This window comes from Vipera ursinii (genome assembly GCF_947247035.1).
Source record: "Vipera ursinii genome assembly, chromosome: 15".
Lineage (NCBI taxonomy): Eukaryota > Metazoa > Chordata > Lepidosauria > Squamata > Viperidae > Vipera > Vipera ursinii.
In genome coordinates, this window is record NC_139528.1 from 2,785,211 (window position 1) to 2,802,635 (window position 17,425).

At 48.2% G+C, this 17,425-nt stretch overlaps 1 protein-coding gene across 4 annotated transcripts; it reads right to left on the minus strand.

Moving 5' to 3' along the window:
• Window positions 1-836: 836 nt before the first annotated feature.
• KHDC4 (KH domain containing 4, pre-mRNA splicing factor) lies at window positions 837-17,164 on the minus strand. 4 transcript variants are annotated; one of them, XM_083374148.1, is made up of 14 exons: window positions 17,060-17,164; window positions 14,187-14,418; window positions 13,706-13,834; window positions 13,124-13,203; window positions 12,882-12,934; window positions 12,025-12,191; window positions 10,143-10,354; window positions 9,340-9,400; window positions 8,865-8,922; window positions 8,282-8,532; window positions 7,308-7,466; window positions 4,743-4,855; window positions 4,014-4,099; window positions 837-2,418 (listed from the first exon to the last, which is right to left on the minus strand). In XM_083374148.1, the coding sequence occupies exons 1-14, from the start codon at window positions 17,104-17,106 to the stop codon at window positions 2,219-2,221; spliced, it is 1,848 nt and encodes a 615-aa protein (XP_083230274.1). In that variant the 5' UTR covers window positions 17,107-17,164; the 3' UTR covers window positions 837-2,218. The 4 variants fall into 4 exon arrangements, with proteins under 4 accessions (XP_083230274.1, XP_083230273.1, XP_083230272.1 ...); XM_083374147.1 differs by having other exon boundaries at window positions 4,014-4,102; XM_083374146.1 differs by lacking the exon at window positions 837-2,418 and having other exon boundaries at window positions 2,505-4,099.
• Window positions 17,165-17,425: the final 261 nt, after the last annotated feature.

Consider the following 17,425-nt stretch of genomic DNA (forward strand, 5'->3'; position numbering starts at 1 on the left):
GTGCCACACCATCAATGGGCCTCCCTCCACTTGGTGCTGGATTGCATCCAGATTCTGCCCTTGCAAGGCTCCAGCTGGATCAGTTGGCTTTGCAAACCAGGATGCCCTGCAAACGTGGCTGGGTTTCGGCTTAGCGCGCTGCACCATCCCAGCCAGACTAGGTTCTCTTGGGCACAGCTGCAAACATCTGCACGGCTAAGAGGCGGGTGGAAGGGGGACATCAAATACCTGTATATGAGGATTTTGGGATCCCACGAAAGGATCTCTACACCAGAGTCTCTTTAACTTCGGCAACCTCAAGGGTGGACTTCAGTTCCCAGAAATCCCCAGCCAGCATGGGAGTTGGAAGTCCACATACTCTAGCTGGGGAATTCTGGGAACTGGAGTCTGCACGAGCTGGCTGAGGAATGCTAAGAGCTAGAATCTGACTTGGGAATTCTGGGAGTTGAAGTCCAGGCATGCTAGGTAGAGAATTCTGGGCACTGGGAATCTGCACAAGCTGGGAAGGGAATTCGGGCAGTCAGAATCCCCACAAACTGGGGAATTCTGGGATTTGAAGTGAACCCAGGCTTGACTGGGGAATTCTGGCAGTTGAAGCCCACACGTCTTAAAAGTTGCTGAGTTTAGCAAACGGACAAACCAAGGGAAGCATTTTCCCAGGTTCCACAACCAGCCTTTCCCCCCACACACACACACCGAAAAACCCCCAAATATAAATATTTTTTCCCCAAACACAAGCTATGGTTCAATGAACGGATGCTTGCACTTGCTAGGAACTTTCTGAGTTGCGTTCGCCGGACCTCCTCCTTAAAAGAAAAACAGATGGAGAAAGGAAGTAGAACATTTGTACATTTATCGCGAAATTATGGCTCAATTTATTTACAACACGTAGAAAATCAGAGAACAGAGTGAGGTTTGGGGGTAGGCGGGTTGCTTTGGGGCCAAGCAAACCTGTCAGAAAAGATCAATCTGACACTTGATCCAATTCCTTTAAATATTCTTTTGTGGGTTGAACACAGAGCAAAAGTGGAGCGGGGGTCTGCGGTTCCCCCACTCTCAAGGCTGTGTGCAATTCATCGTGCAAAAAAAAAAATTAAAAAAAAATTTAAAACCCACATTTGCCAGGTAACAGACCAACATGTCCAGTGGAAACCAGTTAGTTTCGAACCACTAGAAAAACAATCCTAAGAATCTTCAAATAGGACCGCATTCTACTAATTCCAGAAAATGCAGTTCTATAAAATAAAATTTAAAAAAAGCAGGCAGGGGGAGGGGGGAGAAACAACCATAAAATTAAATCTGGTTGCCGGCCGCAATTTGGAATAGAAAGAAGATTGTTACCGTGCTGAAATTAACGCTGGTGGAAGAAGCTGGGATAAAAATAAAAAAAAAACCACGGGACAATTCTACAATTGGCTTGTCTGAATACCCCGTCCCCGTGTGTTCGCTCCTTGCCAAAATGGAGGAAGGCCCAGAAATTAAAGGTTTGTCAGCCAGACGAGAAGAATTCCAGCCGGATCCAACTACAAAAGCTGCATTTCCTAATGGTTTTTTTTTTTAAAAAAAAAAGCTGAAAAAGGAACAGAAATCCCTTCCGGGAAAGGGATTCTAGAGTCAAAAAACAATCCCTTAAAAGGTTTTCTTCTACAATTCTGGAAGGCGAGAAGCATCACGCACTCCTGGGGTGGGTGGGTGGGTGAAAAATCGTCCCTTCCCAGAGAGAAACAAGCACGGAACGGCAGCTGGTGAAGAGGGCGCAAGCTGGCTGGCCGGCACTTCTTCCAAAGCCTCCCCACCCCAAAAAAAAAATTAAAAAAAAAAATAAAAGTTGCTGTGGAGAAGATCCGGGAGGGAAACGCAAAGCGAGGACGCTCCTTGCAAGTTATCACACAAGCCACGGAGATCAGCCGTTGTGTTGACAAAGAAGCCGGTGGGGTTGTGTTGTTGTTTTTTTTTCTCCCCACGAGTCGCTCCCGACGGCCGACGTAGCATGTTCGTCGCTGGAAGAGGAGGAGGAGGAGGAGGAGGAGGGCGAGGAAAACAGCCCAGCCACACAAAAAAAAGAGGCGTTACTGCATCTCCAAAAAACATGTGCAGAGAGCAGAGGGACGAGCTTCCGGGTTTGCACGGACTGTGTTTGATCGAATACATGCGTTTTTTTTAATTTTGTTTTTTTTTTATTGCTTGAAGACGGAGGGTGGAGAGGGTGGGAAGAGTTTTAAGGGGCCATCCAAAACGGCATTTGCTGCTTCGCCCGCTGCTGCGAAGAGGGATACTGGTACCCTAGTCTCCACGTTTGCGAGTAGCTACTTGCATTTTTAAGACCCCCGTGGTCTTCCTCTTCGTCCGACGAGTCCCCGGTGTAGGCCACCAGCCCCAGTTCCTTTTCTCCGCTTTTCATCTTCTTGGCAGGATGGTCTAAAGGGACGAAATAGAAGGGGGGAAAAAAAAAAGAAAAAAAAAGAAAGAAAAAACCAGCCCCCAGCCACCACCCCATCCCCCAAACAAAGGAAGGGGTAGAAGAAAAAAAAAAGGGAAGAGAAAGATCAAACAATTTTCCCCCCCAAAATGGGTTAATTTTAAAAAAAACAACACGTTAGTCGGACACCGTTCCGAAGGCCCCCCGAATCAACGGTCACCCCCAGGTCAGCGGTGGTGGAGCAACACAGGGTCCCGCCAACGGTGTGTTATGATCCGTCAGCACCATGTAAGAGAACAGAGAGAGAGAGAGAGAGAAAGAGAGAGAGAAAGACACAAAAAAAGAAGAAAAAAAAAGGTAGAGTTAGCAAGGTCTGGCGATGGTGGGCTCTCCGTTTCAAAGAATATATGTCAAAAGGAAGAAACCAGCGAGCCGCCTTGGCCCAAATTGTTTTCCAAAAGGTGACAAGCTGAACAATTTGTAAACGGATTTACAAATTGTGGAGTCGTTTTTTTTAAAAAAAATAAAAAAAAAGTTGGCCTGTTTTTTTTTAAAGGGGTGGGAAATGAATTACCGTCGTGTTGTATTTATTCAGCCTTCAACGAGGGAGGATGTTATCTGTAGATTTCTTTTTTTTTCCCCTAAGACACTTTTTCTTTTTAATGTCTGGTCCGTTGCGTTTGGTTTCCTGTTTTAAATATAGTTTGGTGGTGTTTTTTTTTTGTATTTTAACTTTCCTAAAGGCAGGGAGCCCTCGACTTAGAATGGAGCCCACGGATTCCGTCGCTAAGCGAGACGAGCGGAGTGAATTTCTACCCGTTTTACGACTTTCCTTGCCGCGTTTAAGGGAGTCGCTGCGGCTGTTCAGTGGGCAACACGCCAGTTGAGTCAACGGCTTCCCCGGTGACTTTGCTGGTCGCAAAAAGGGACACTGCAACCATCATTAAATAGGAGTCGGTTGTTTGAATTTTGGATCACGTGACCCTGGGGACGCTGCAACGGCCATTAATTGTGAAAAGGGGTGATAAGTCCCTTTTTCCAGCGCTGTTCTAACTTCGAACAGTCACTAAGCGAAACTGTCGTAAGTCGAGGACTATCTGTAGGCACGTGGCCGCCTACCGGGCGCAGCTGGGCCTCCTAGTTCAGCCTGAGTAAAGGGGGAGGGTGGGTTCTGCACAGCTTCCTGGGAAAAAGTGAACAGCGTCTTGAGGACCCTGGGATGGTGTGTGTGTGTTTGTGTGTGTGTGTGTCTGAATGGGGTGTGAAAAGATGGGGAGAGGAGAATGGGGAAGGGGCAGATTTGATCTCGGTTCGGAGATGTTTCGCAGAGGTGTAAGGAGACACAGGGCTGAGAAATTGTTGCGTGTACGTATTGGGGGGGGCGCCTTGGGGCTGCTGATCTTCAAAGAGGGTAAAAAACACAACACACAACACACACTCTGGATTTCGGGGGAACTCAACCGAATGGGCAAAGAGAAGCTGGAGGTGCCTCGAGGCTTAAGGCCCGGAAGGTGAGGCCGGCCGGCAAGAGGCACCGACGCAAAGGAGGCAGAAAAACCAACGCAAGCCGGGCCTCTCGGCCGCACACGCTCACCGTTGCTGCTCCCCAAGGACCCGTTTCGGTCGTCAGGCTCCGGCTTCATCCCCATCACTGGCAACGCCGGCGGTGGCATCAGCTGCCTGCTTGGAGACAGAAAAGAGGGTTCTTTGAGAAGAGGAGGTCCAGAAAGGACATCTAGAAACCAGGAGACGGGAAGTTCTAGTCCCGCCTTAGGCATGAAAGCCGGCGGGGAACTTTGGGTCAATGACCAGGAAAGTGTGAGTTCCAGTCTCATCTTAAGAGATGAAAGCCAACTGGGTGACTTTGGGATAATCACCAGGAGATGGGGAATTCTAGTCCCGACTTAGACATGAAAGGCGGCTGGGTGACTTTGGGCCAATGACCAGGAGGCGGTGAGTTCCAGTCTCATCTTAAGAGATGAAAGCCGGCTGGGTGACTCTGGGCCAATCATCAGGAGCTGGGGAATTCTAGTCCCGACAGGCATGAAAGCGGGTGACTAATCACCAGGAGAGACAGGGAGTTCTAGTTCCAGCTTAAATTCTTAGTCCATCCAGACTAGGCCCCTGCTCAATGGGTGGATCTTAAGCCTCATCTTCCCTGTCTTTAGATGACAGGCAGGTAGATCAAGAATGCAGCCTGATGTTCCAGTGGACAAACTTTTTTTTTCCCCCAGTGCTGTCGTAAGCCGAGGACTCCCTGTACAGTTCTAGCCTTCTCCTAGCTCAGCCTACCTCGCAGGGCTGTCCCCAACTGCCTACTCACCTGTCCCTCTCTCTCTCCTTTCCTGAGGAACTTGCTGGCTTCGGGCCTGTTCCATCCAGGTCGGTCGGAATGCAGAAGCCTGTACCTAAATTAGTCATATGAATGGGTCCATGCTATGAGCAGAAAAACACAGCAGCATTAGCAAATCTAAAACACTCGAGTTGAGCTATCAGCTCCTTAATGAAAAAATGAAAAAAAAAATAAAAGCTTCTTTGTGGAGGACCAACATTTTCTGCTTGGCTTCCTTAAAATAAGAACATGGCCGGCATCCTACAAATTTGGAGCAGTGGGCTAATGCCTCTTTAAGTAACACCAGCTGCCTGCAATTAGTGCAGGTTCGAGTCCCACCAGGCTCAAGGTTGACTCAGCCTTCCATCCTCCCGAGGTAGGTAAAATGAGGACCCAGATTGTTGGGGGCAATTAAGCTGACTTTGTAATAATGCCGCTTGGGGTGTGTGTGTGTGAAAGCCCTAATAAGCAGGCATATACATAGAATGAAGGCTACTGCTAAGCTTGTAAGCCGCCCTGAGTCTTCGGAGAAGGGCGGGATATAAATGGAATTAAAATAAAATAAAATAAAATAAAGAAGCTGCAGAATGGTTCCATCTGCGGCTTCTGGGTTGCACGATAGAAAATAAATCTCTCTGGTCTAGTTAATTCAAGTTTGAGAGAATGTCCTTTTTTTTTCATAAAAGGCGGCCTCGAATTGTGTGGCTACTAATTAAAAAAAATAAATAAATAGGCATTTTGTGTTTCTCTCCCGGTCTTGAAAAAAAAGGTAGCAATTTGGCCGTAAGTCCATTTATTCAGTGCCGTTGCAACGCTCCCCAAATGAATTGTTGTGAGGACCAGCTGTGCTGCAAACGTGACGTGTAGTTTCTTGCTCTGCCTTTCAAGCTGATCTCTCTCTGCTATTAGGGAGGCAGGCAAAACACCAGTTAGAGGCCACAGGAACCTAGTTTGGCCCCATCTAACCTGGTTTGACAGTGTCAGGCCGAAAATCGTGCAAGCACGCAGACAACCGCCGGAAATAAAATTTGTGAGTTAGGGTCTTTTCCAATCCAGATTTGCCCCGCTGCAGTTCCCAATCATCACCATCGTTAGAGGACGAGGGGAACTCTGCGTGTGTGTGGCCTAACCCTACACACACATTGTCGCCTTTTCCAAAAAGGTTAGGAAAAAACGTCACAGGAGCAAATGGTGTTTTTTCTCTCTCTCGTGTTTTATAGTCAGTTGGAAAGAGAAACTCCGAAAGCAATGGTTATCTTTTCTCTAAATGAAGACTACGCCACCCGGGGATGACTTGATACGCAACTTTTGTGCGGGTGTTCCTTTTAGCGACACACAAAGAGGGGTTCCTCCCCTGCCCCCCGCTGTCGTTTTTACGCCCCAGGTAAGAAATTCAAGTTGTTACGAGTTACAATTCCCAGCCACTTTCCTTAAGCTGATGGGCAAAGAGGCCGTGTTCCTGTTTTATTCTGACTTGTTCTAAACTATTAGAAAGTTGTTACAGAAATCTCCAGATTCCTCACCTCTAAAGCTTGACTGCCGATTTTAAATCCGGCCCAAAATGCTTCTGTTGAAAAACCCCCCTTCAAATCCTGCTTTTCTGCCTTCCTGTTTCAAAAATTGCCCCCTACCTAAAATCTGATTTGAAACCCCAAATTTGAGTGACGTAGCTGAAACTGTGGCACCCGGCTTCAGAGGCAACCAAAGCTTGCAAATCTTAAAAATTTTTCAAGCCTTTTGTTCTTAGCTGCGAAGTCGCTTCTGACCCGTCAGACCCCACGGACAACGTTCCTCCAGGCCTTCCTGTCCTCTACCATCTTCTGGAGTCCATTGAAGCTCACGCCTACTGCTTCGGTGTTTCAAGCCTTAAATTTTATTTATTTATTTTTGGCCAACCACCTTTACTGCTCGGGACACCGGCCACCACAAATAGATGTGGTCCACGACTGACGACCACAATGGAGGACAAAGTTCCCGTTGCTAAGTGAGACACTTCAGCGAATTTTGCCGCAGTGGTTTTTAAGTCGTTACGTGAACCGCTGCAGTTGTTTCAGCTAGTCACGCTGTTGTTCAGTGAGACTTGGCTTCCCCGTTGGCTTGGCCTGTCGGAAGGTCACCAAACGGGATCACGTGAGCCCGGGAGACACTGCGACCCTCGTAAATACGAGTCGGGTGGCCCAGCGTCTGAATTTGAAGGACGTGACCATGGGGGGGGATGTGTGAAAAACAGTCGGTAAGTCCCTTTTTTCAAGTGCCAATGTAACTTTGAAATGGTCACTAATCCAACGGTTGTAAGTTGAGGACGACCTGTGGATCCAGGGTCTCCCCAAAACCCTAACCCCGGCCTTGAAAAGGCCTGTGGCGACCTCTGGCTTAACGCTCTTCATCTGACAGTCACTTCTTCAGCAGAACTGGCCGTTGCGGAGAGACGGTCAGCCCAGACCAGGTTGGAACGACAATTTCGGAGGTTAGCTGGGATCTAGACCTAGTTTTGAGTTCAAGGCGAAACGGGGACGGGGGAGAGCCAGGTAAGAGAACAATTGTGGCTTACTGCACCTGGTATCCCAACAATCCGGATTCGTGTTCGTCCGGCAGTTCCTCGGTAAATCGCCTTTTTTGACCCGGCTGAGGCAGGGGCTGTACGGCGGGCAGGGTCCCACTCGGCAGGGGGGTCTTTCCAGGAGCAGCAGGCAAGAAAGGAGTGTTAAGCGGGGTCTGGAAAGAGACACACACACACACAATGACGAAAATTGAAACTGAAATGGACGCCTAACGTTCAAACCACCATTCAAAAGACGCACAAAAGGAGGTTCCCATTTTAATCTCCTATTGCTTTACTTTTCCTGAACCTTCCTATCGATTTCTTCCGTTTGGTTTATGGCTGTAAGCGGCCTAGAGGAGCCCCGTGGCGAGATAGGGGCAAATAAATTTAGTAATTCTTATTATTATTTAATCTTCCATTCGATTCATAAAAACTTTTAACAGTTCAGCTCTTAACCAAGGACCTATGAGCTGTTAAGGTAACGTCTGAGCGTATAAGCAGTTCCAAGTAAGCTGGGGGTGTTTCTTTTGCAAAGTCAGGCTACTCAAGTATTATTATTGTTATTTTGTTGTTAATTTTCAATTCGATTCACAGCCTAGGACTGGTGAAATCAGTTCAAATCCTAACCGAGGACTCAATTTCAATTTGCAAGTCGCAATATTTAGTTATTTTTTTGCCCTAGCTGTTCCTCTGCCATCTCTGCATCACCTGGCATTTGCAATATCAATGAACCAGATTTTTTTCCCCCTTTTCCACAATAATGATCTTAGGTGTGTTGCTGTTGTTATTCTCTCCGCGTACAATCAGCCAGATGTTCAGACTGGATCCGGCGTTTTAGTCTACCCCAAATTTGGCGTTTTAGCCCACCTGTCAACCAATGGCATTTTAACCCACCTATATTGAGTCTTTCAAAGTGCTTGGAAGTTGTTCTCCTTGTTACTGTTATTATTCCAATATTATTTTCAAAGAAAGCGCCGCCTGTTCTTACCTGGCTGGTGGTCGCAGCGGGCTGGACTTGCGTAATTGGGTACTGGGTGGGCACTGGTGGGACGCCGGTGGGGAGGGCCAAAACGCCAGGCGCCAGGGGAACCGCAGGAGGTCCGATGCCCGGCATGACGTAAGGAGGCTGGCCGGGTTGCTGAGGGGGCGGAGCCACAGGGTAGCTCGCCTGGAAGCCATTGGGCGGGTAGTATGGCGGCTGGGGGGGAACGGTTGCAAGGGTTGCCGGTTGCGTGAATCCTGATCGGAGCCGAGAGAAGAGAGGGGAGGGTAAAAGTTTTATCACCCACGTTGGATTGAATGTGATGGAAAAGAGGAAAGGGTGGCGGGGAGGGGAAGTAGGTTTGGAGACCCTCAAGTGGGAAATGCCCAGTGGTAGGATTCAAACAGGGGAACAACCGGTTCTCTCTGGGAATGCCGCTTCTGGAAGTCCCGTTAGCAGGCTGGGCAACAAAAAATAGGCTACCGGTTCTGCCGAAGCGGTGTGAATCGGCTGAATCCCACTGCTGGAAATATCCCACCCAACCTCGGGTCAGAAACCTGAAACAGTTGAGCAGCTGGACAAGACAGACCTGTTAAGGGCATGGTGGTGGCCATCTGGTTCACAAACCGCGAGTATTCGGCGTGGACCTTGAAAGGAATGGCAGATTCGGTAATTAGGAGCAGGTAAACGATCCCCCTTTATTATTATTATTATTATTATTATTATTATTATTATTATTATTATCATCATCATCATCATCATCATCATCATCATCGGAGGCTTTTCTCAAACGTTCCCCCCGTTTGGGTGGCAAGAGTTCGTTCTTTAGTCAAGGAATTAGGCCGTTTCCCAATCTGTACCCTGAAGCTTGCCTCCTTCAGGCAGCCCTCGTTTAGCGACCGTCGTTGGGACCGGCCCCAAAGGGAGCCCGACGTTTCGACTTGCTAAGGGAGACGTCGGTGAAAAGGGAGCTTTGGTCCCGTTTTCCGGCCTTCCTTGGCCGCGGTTGTTAAGGGAATAAGGGCAGGGGATTAAGGCAGTCGCGCGGCGGTTGAGGAACTTACAGTCTGTAGCAAGTTCTCGCAAAGCTTTTTGGCTGCTGCCAGGCCTTCTGGCTTGGGGTGGCTGTAAAAGACGTACGAGAACGTTCAGCGTAAAGGATAAAGTGGCAAGTGTCTTAAATTTTAGGATTTTAAGAATTTTAGGATTTCAGCAACTTAAAGTAGGAGGAAGCCCCTTGGCAGGTACAGTAGCACTCTGAAAAATCTATCTATCTATCTATCTATCTATCTATCTATCTATCTATCTATCTATCTATCCATCCATCTAATCTAATCTATTATGACTCCCTCGCTCTATTATTATCTGTATCTCTATCCTGTGTAATCTGTCTGTCTGCCTGTCTATCTGTCCCTCTCTCTATCATTATCTATCATCTTTGTATATTCCATCCATCATCTATCTGTCTATCCCTCCATCATTATCTATCGTCTTTGTAATCTCATCTATCATTATGTACCTACTGATATCTGTCTATCAATCAATCAATCAAATCAATCATCTACCTACTGATATCTATGTCTGTCTGTCTCTCTGTCTATCTATCTAATCTATCCATCTATCCATCCTATTTCTCTATCTCTTAACTATCCATCCATCCATCATTTCTAATTTATCCTATCCTATTTATCCTATCCATCTATCTATCCATCCATTATCTATCTTATCCATCTATCCATCCTATTTCTCTATCTCTTATCTATCCATCCATCCATCCAATTTCTCTCTAATTTATCCTATCCTATCCTCCTATTTATCCTCATATCTATCCATCCACCCACCCACCTCTCTCCCACCCACAGCTTACCTAATGTAAATGTACATGGGTTCGAATGCCTCGCGCCCGGAGGCGGGTTCGATGCAGCCGGAGCCTTTCCCCCGAAGGAACACCTTGGCCCCCGTTTCTATCTGGATGTGCTGCAAATAGGAGCAGCCCGGACCTTCCACCTTCTCCTTGACGCTGAAGGTGGGGATGGCGTGTTCCAAGCCCACAAACAGCTTGTCCTGGACGTAATGCATCTGCACAACACACAAAGATCCTGCTTTAGCGACTGGCGACAACAGCACTGTGCAAAAGGGATTCGGCAGCCAGTCCTCGCACTTCCGACGGGAACAAAATTCGGACGCTTGGCAAACCGGCGTGTATTCACGAGTTTCCCAGCCAGCCTCTGACAAGAACGGCCTGATTCGCTTTGCAACCGCAGTGATTTGCTTAGCAAACCGTGGTTGGGGAAAAAAAATAGCAGTAAAATCGGGCGTGACTCGTTTAACCACTGCCTCGCTTAGCAAATTCTGGTCCCCGGTTCTGGTCGTTGAGGACTACTGGTAAAAAAAAAAATTAGTTAGTTTAGGATTTCCTACACCCAGGCAAAGGGTCAATTCTGCCACGTGGGTAAGTGTATTTTGAAGGCCCCACAAAGAGTGTTAATCGGGGAATCATAGGAAAGAGGAACGAATAAATAATGTAATAATAAGAGATGGACGGGACCTTGGAAGTCTTCTACCTAGTCCAACCCCCTGCTCAAGCAGAATAATAACAGAGTAACAGAGTTGGAAGGGACCTTGGAGGTCTTCTAGTCCAACCCTCTGCTGAATTAGGAAACCAAGCAGGAATGAGATGGCCCTTCCCTCCTAATGTAAGAAAATCACTTTTTTTTCTTTTCCTTTCCATCTCGTTTTGAAAGAGAAGAAATCAAAAACGCACAGGATTTTGGCCTTGCCAACCCCCCCCCCCAGATGTTCTCCCCCGGGGCTTGACAGTTGGAGAGGCAGAGGGCATTGTTGAATGGCACAGGGAGGTCTCTGCTGCCTGGAAGCTGGACCCCTCTCCCCATTGCATTGCTGTAAGAGGATGGCATCGGCCTAGCCCTGCTCAACAGGCCAGGCCTTCTTAATCCTCTAGCCCGTGGGACCCCCAAACCCGGCCACTTTTTAAGACTTGTGGACTTCAGCTCCCAGAATTCCCCAGCCAGACACAGCACACCGACTGGGTAGGCAAATCCACGATGAACAGCCCCTTAAGGATTAGCCTTCTAGACCCCCCCCGCCAAAAAAATTTCTCTCCAATGCGCGCCCCCTCCCCCAGCAAACCTGAGGTGGGAAGTCCAGCAAACTCGCTTCATCTGGTTCAAGATGAGGATATATAGACGCTCCTCGGCGTACGGCGCAAGGGAGCCCGTGGCTAAGCGTGGCCGTTCTTAAAGGAGTTGCACCCCACCTAACGACCTTCCTCACCGCTATTGCTAAGCGAATCGCTGCAATTGTCAAGTAGGTAGCAGAATTGTGAAGTGAGTCAGAAGGTCGCAAAAGGGGATTTAACGTAACACCAGCACCACCACCCCCAGGATGCTGCCGCTGTCATAAATACGAATCAGTTGCCCAGCCTTTGAATTTGCTGCCATGGTTGTAAGTGTGAAAAATGGTCCTAGTCAGTGCCGTCGTCACTTCAGTCACTAAACGAATAATTTATCCGTTGGGGACTTCCTATGTAACTGAGAGGCCCAGCCCACCCAAAACGGGGAAAATAAATTTGTCTTTCGATTTAGCAGCCCTGAGACACCCAAACCTCCTGGCTCTGCCCATTGTGTCAACCCTCCCCAAAGCAGAGTCCGAAGTAAAACCGAAGCAGCTTCGTCCGCCGTGCGTACCAAGCTGGTAAAAGTCACCGGGGTCTTTCCGGCAATACTTACTCCGCCAGACTGGAAGGGCGCCTTCTGCCCAACGGCTGGGGGCAAGGGGGTAATGGGGGCAGGCTGGTGGTAGACGGTCACCGTGGCCCCGTTGAAGGTGGGGCTGGACCCGGTGGCCGCTTTGACCACCCCGTTGGTGATGATTTCTTTGATCCGGTTGACAGCTCCTGCAAGGGGCCGAAGCAGCAGCGTCAACACAGGCGAGCTTCACGCCAAAACCTTTACGTTCCCGTGTCTGTGTGTGTGTGTGTCTGTGTGTGTGTGTGTGTGTGTGTCCTGACTTTACAACCTATGTTGCTGTGGGCGTTAAGTAAGCTAAGTCGTTTTGCTTAAGGGGCAGCGCAGCTTCGAAAAAGCGAAGCCGGGCCGCGGCGAATCATGAGTTCAATTGTACCAGCGCGGTGTTGGATTTTGTAAGCGTGGGGTTCGCTTTACGGCCACTGGGGAAAAAGGTCATAAAAATCAGGTCGGGCGGGTGACTGACAATGATTTATGAACGTTAAGGGCAGGCTATGTTAGATTCGTATGTCGAGGACAACTCTCATTAGTGGTTTGTTATAAGCCTAGCATTGATTAATATAGGTCTTTATTGTACATCTAGCACTGATGATGCTCCCTAGTTGGGTCATGAAACGTCTGCACGAAAACCACATTTAACTTAAAATTAACCTTAATCCTTGCAACTTTTAAGACCTGAGTTAGAATATCCACTTCTTCCTTGCTCTTATTTCGGTGTTACTTCACCGTGGCAACTTGAGGATGTGCGGACTTCAAACTCCCAGAATTCCCCAGCCAACCAAGATCAAAAACCCCATTTTCCGATTTCTGCCCAGAGAATCTGAACGGGATCGACTTACTGTCCACCAGTTCTCTCGTCTGTCCCTGTACGTGCAAGTAGAGAGGGCGATCACTGTGGAGGAAGGGGGGGGGGGGAGAAAAAAGGCATGCTTCGTTTTTTTAAAAAACCAAGATTAACACTTGAGACGTTGACCTCCCCGATGCTAAAAAAAATATCTTTTCAGTCAACGATGATGAGTTTGGGGAGGGTTGTTTTTTTTTAAAGAGCTGAAAGGGAAATGGAAACAAGGGATATACGCACCCAGGGCCAACTTTGATTTTCTCTTCCGCAGTCATGTAGCGCCCCCTAGTGGAGACTGCTGCTCCACTGAGCTTGCTTATCTGCAGACATAGGAGGAGGAAGAGGAGGAGGAAGAAAGGGAGAGAGGAAAATAAAAATCACAATCAGGCATGCAAGAAAAGCTCAACTGAAGCTGAAAAATCCACTTAACTGTCTTTTTCCCAAAGACATTCGCAGCAGACCCCCCATCCCCCACAAATCATCTTAAGGAAGATAAAAGAGGCAGATTTTCCCAGAAAAGCAACACAAGAGAAATTCAGGGTTTCTCAGCCTTGACAATTTGAAGACTTCAACTCCCAGAATCCCTCAGTCAGCCTGCTTTTAAGATGGGTGGACTTCAACTCCCAGAATTCCACAGTCAGCCTGCTTTTAAGATGGGTGGACTTCAGCTCCCAGAATTCCCCAGCCAGCACGCTTTAAGACGGGTGGGCTTCAACTTCAAATCCTGGGATTCCCAGAAGGCATCAAACTGTTTTAAGCCTACCAAGCTGCTATTATGGGAAATTAAGATACTGCAAATCCCCGCTCGACAGGGTGCCAGACCTCGTCCTGCGTCTGTCCTCTTGTTAGGAGATTCCGGCACGTCAGCGGCACGTCGTTGATCTCCACTTCGGCCACCACCAGATCATCTTTGCTTTTGTTGGCTGCCGGGCCTTTCCCCGAAGCCTGGAGCTGCCGAAGAGCAGAAGGGAGGAGGACCGGGAAATAATAGGAAAAGCAGACAGAGTCAGCTTGGTGTAGCGGGGAAGGTGCTGGGCTAGGAACTAGGAGGCGGTGAGTTCTAGTCCTGCCTCGGGCATGAAAGCCAGCCTGGTGACTTTGGGCCAGTCACCAGGAGACGGCGACCCTGTGACTAACCGCAGGGACTGCCTTAACGCCTGTGGAGAGAGCAAGGCCGTAAAATGTGAGAAAACGCAACTGCCTCGCTTAGCGATGGGAATTTGGGCTCAATGGCGGTCGTAAGTTGAGGACTACTTGATGGCAGGCGCGCCAAGGCAAAACCCACCTACCCGTGACTGCTCACCTTGTCTGCGGAATTGGCCGAGGGCTTCAGCTTCCCTTTTGCCATCAACATGGCGTTGATTTTTGCAGCCACGGCCGCCGCGGCATCCAGGGCTCCTAAAGGAGCCGCTGAGCCTTCCGAGCCGGACATCCCGTCTCCGCTGCCCTGGACAGGGCGGCCGGCCACAGGAGTGGTAGCAGGAAGGAGGAAGAGAGCTGGCGAAGGCCCAGGCTGGTCCCATTTGCTCCGGCGCCTGGAAATTAGGAAATATATACATATACATATACATATACATACACACACACACGTAATTTTTCAATTCCTTCTGTCAGCTGGGCCCATTTCTCAAATCTCCCTCTTTCCCCTTTTGACATTCTGGAAGACTTTGTGTTTGTCCTCTCTCTAATCAGAATCCGTCATTCTGCGCCGTGACCGTCATAGTCTGAGGAGTGCTACATCAAAAGATATTCTACTCTTCCTCCCGTTTCCATCTTCCCTTCAAACATTAACGGAGTCCACAATGGTCTTAGAATCATCGTCTCGGTCAGATAATTGGCGGTCAAGCTGAAACTAAACTAATCAAGTAAAAATAGCCAACGGGGGTGGGGGAATCCCTTTCTCAAACCCCACCCCAAATACGTTACCCAGACCTAATCCACATATCAAAGGAGAAGGTCTGCAAACACAGAGTAAATTAAATTAGGTCTCCCAGAGGAACTCCATGTTCACAAGGATAAACATATTTGCACATACACACAGACATGTAAATGCCCCTCAAATGCAACGTGATACCAAAAACAAGCTTCCCCCTATAAAAATTTGCAGCTGCACCCCTTTTCTTGGCAGCCTGCCCCTACAAGCAATCTGTCTTGCTTTTAGGAATAAATGTTTCTTCTTTCCTCACAGCTGTCTGGATGTCATTTTTATTTATTCTTCTGCAATTTGGAACCCCAAATAATTCTTCTGACAATAGATTGAGTTCAAACCTATTAATTAATGAAATTACAGCTATGAATCCACTTAATGGGTTCCTTTTTTTGTGCGGTTTGTGGTTGCTTTCCAACTCGTTTTTTGGTGGTTGTGAGTTCAAGAGGTCAAATCAGCCACGAATGAAGGACCAGACACAAATAATTCTCACCCATCCATTTTCGCCTCAAAAAATCCTCCATATTTTTTTTTTCCCACTCAGAAATGAACCCTGGAAACAGCCAGCAAGTTTGTCAAGGAAGAACCAATGAGACGGCTGGCTGGAGAGCAAATCAAAAGCAGGGGGGGTGCCCCCCTGAGGCGCTCCACCAATCAGGGGAGAGCGCTTCAAGTATAAAAAGGGGCCACGACTGAGGGAGAGGATCAGTTCGCCCAGAGAAACTGCCAGGGAAGGAAGAGAAGAAGACTGGGATGAGGAGAAGCAGAAGGAAGCCACAGCTCCTGAGGGGAAAAAAGGGCTGAAGTCACTGCCCACCTCAGGAGAACAGAAAGGGAACAGAAGTCCCAGATAGGAAGGCAGCTCCTGAGGGGAAAAGGGCTGAAGTCACTGCCCACCTCAGGAGCCCAGAAGGGGAGCAGAAGATCCAGAAAGGAAGGTAGCTCCTGAGGGGGAGACTGAAGTCACTTGGCGCCTCAGCTGGGGGAAAGGAGGCCAAGCAGCCCTGGACCTGAAGTCTGAATGAATCTCAGAGGGATGACAGCATGAAGAGGGGAAGCCTGGAAGAGGAGAAGCCCAAGAGATGACCAAGGGGAGAGAGTCCAGTCAAGCTCCAGAAGGTCACAAGAGTAGAAATTTGGGGCAAAAGAGGCTATTTGAGGAGGGGGAAAAAAGAGCTGAATTCATGCCTACCTCAGAAGCCCAGAAAACAAAGGCAGCTCCTGAGGGAAAGAGCTGAAAGTCACTTGGAGGCAGAAAGGAGGCAAAGCAGCCCTGGAGCTGAAGTTGTGAGTGAACCTCATGGACAACAGAATGAAGCACAGACAGAAGATGAGGAAGCAGAGCCCAGTTAAGCTCCAGAAGGGCATGAGAGCAGATGTTTTGGGGCGAAAAGAGGCCACTTTGAGGCAAAAGAGAACAAAAAAAAAAACGATAGAGCTGAAGTCAGTGCCCACTTTGGGAGTGAAAAAGCCTCCTTTCCCTGAGGAGAAAGAGCTGAAGTCATCCACAGCAGGAATGAGGCAAGTTGTAAAGGGGTGTGAGTGTCAATTTGCACACACACTCAAAAGCGCTTTCCTGCAACTCCTGAAGTCTATTGCTAAAAGGTCTTTTCATTCCTCAGATATTAAATATTCCTGCATGGATAGGGATGGATGGATAGACAAAGGGAGGGAGAAAAATAGAGATAGACAGAAAGAAAAAGGGAAGGAAGGAAAATAGACAGAATAGAGATATAGGATAGATGGATGATAGATAAGATAGAGATATAGAAGGGCAATTGATATAGGTATATATAACATAGATCACGAATGAAATAGGTAATAGCCTAATTGACAAATTGATATAGATAATAAGAGAGTTCCCACTAAATTGTTCTCCACTGAGTAGTTGCTCCACTGCCATTTTCTTCGGTAAGCTGTAAACATGTATATATAAAATATATATACATTTATTTATTTTATTTTATTATTTAAACTTGTATACTTACACACGCACACTATATGTATATTATATGCACTCCCATACGCACACGCAAATATACAATTACACTATCGATTATAAATATAAATTCTAGATATATAGAGAGAATATGAAAACATAATTTAGGGCGGGGGGCGGGGATCAGCTGAAGGGCTGGGCAAAAGAGGTCCCGGTCCCAATCGAGCGGGGCTGATGGGAGTTGTAGTCCGCTCGAGCGCTTTACCCGGCCTCCGTCCCCGGTTCCTCCCTGCCCGGGCGCCCTCCTCACCCGCTCGAGGCTCCCGGCTCCCGCTGCCCCGCGCCGCCCGCTGACATGGCTGAAGCCGCCGCCGCCACCGCCGCCTCCTCCTTCGCGGAAAAACTTCCCCTCCGGGGTCACTTCCGCTTCTCCTAAGGCCTCACTTCCGGGAAAGGGTCGCCTGAGAAACGGAACGGCGCGCGGGATCCGGGGACCGTAAAGCTACGCCTCTTTTTTTAAAAAAGTGAAGAGTGATACGCGTACTCCAACTTCCGGGTTCCCATTTTGGCTTTCTTAGAGCATAAAGGAGGCAGGAAGGGAATCAAGAGTTAAGGACAAAAATCAGGATTTAAGGAGGGGAAGCAGAATCACGAGAGGTAGAAGCTCCATAGGGTC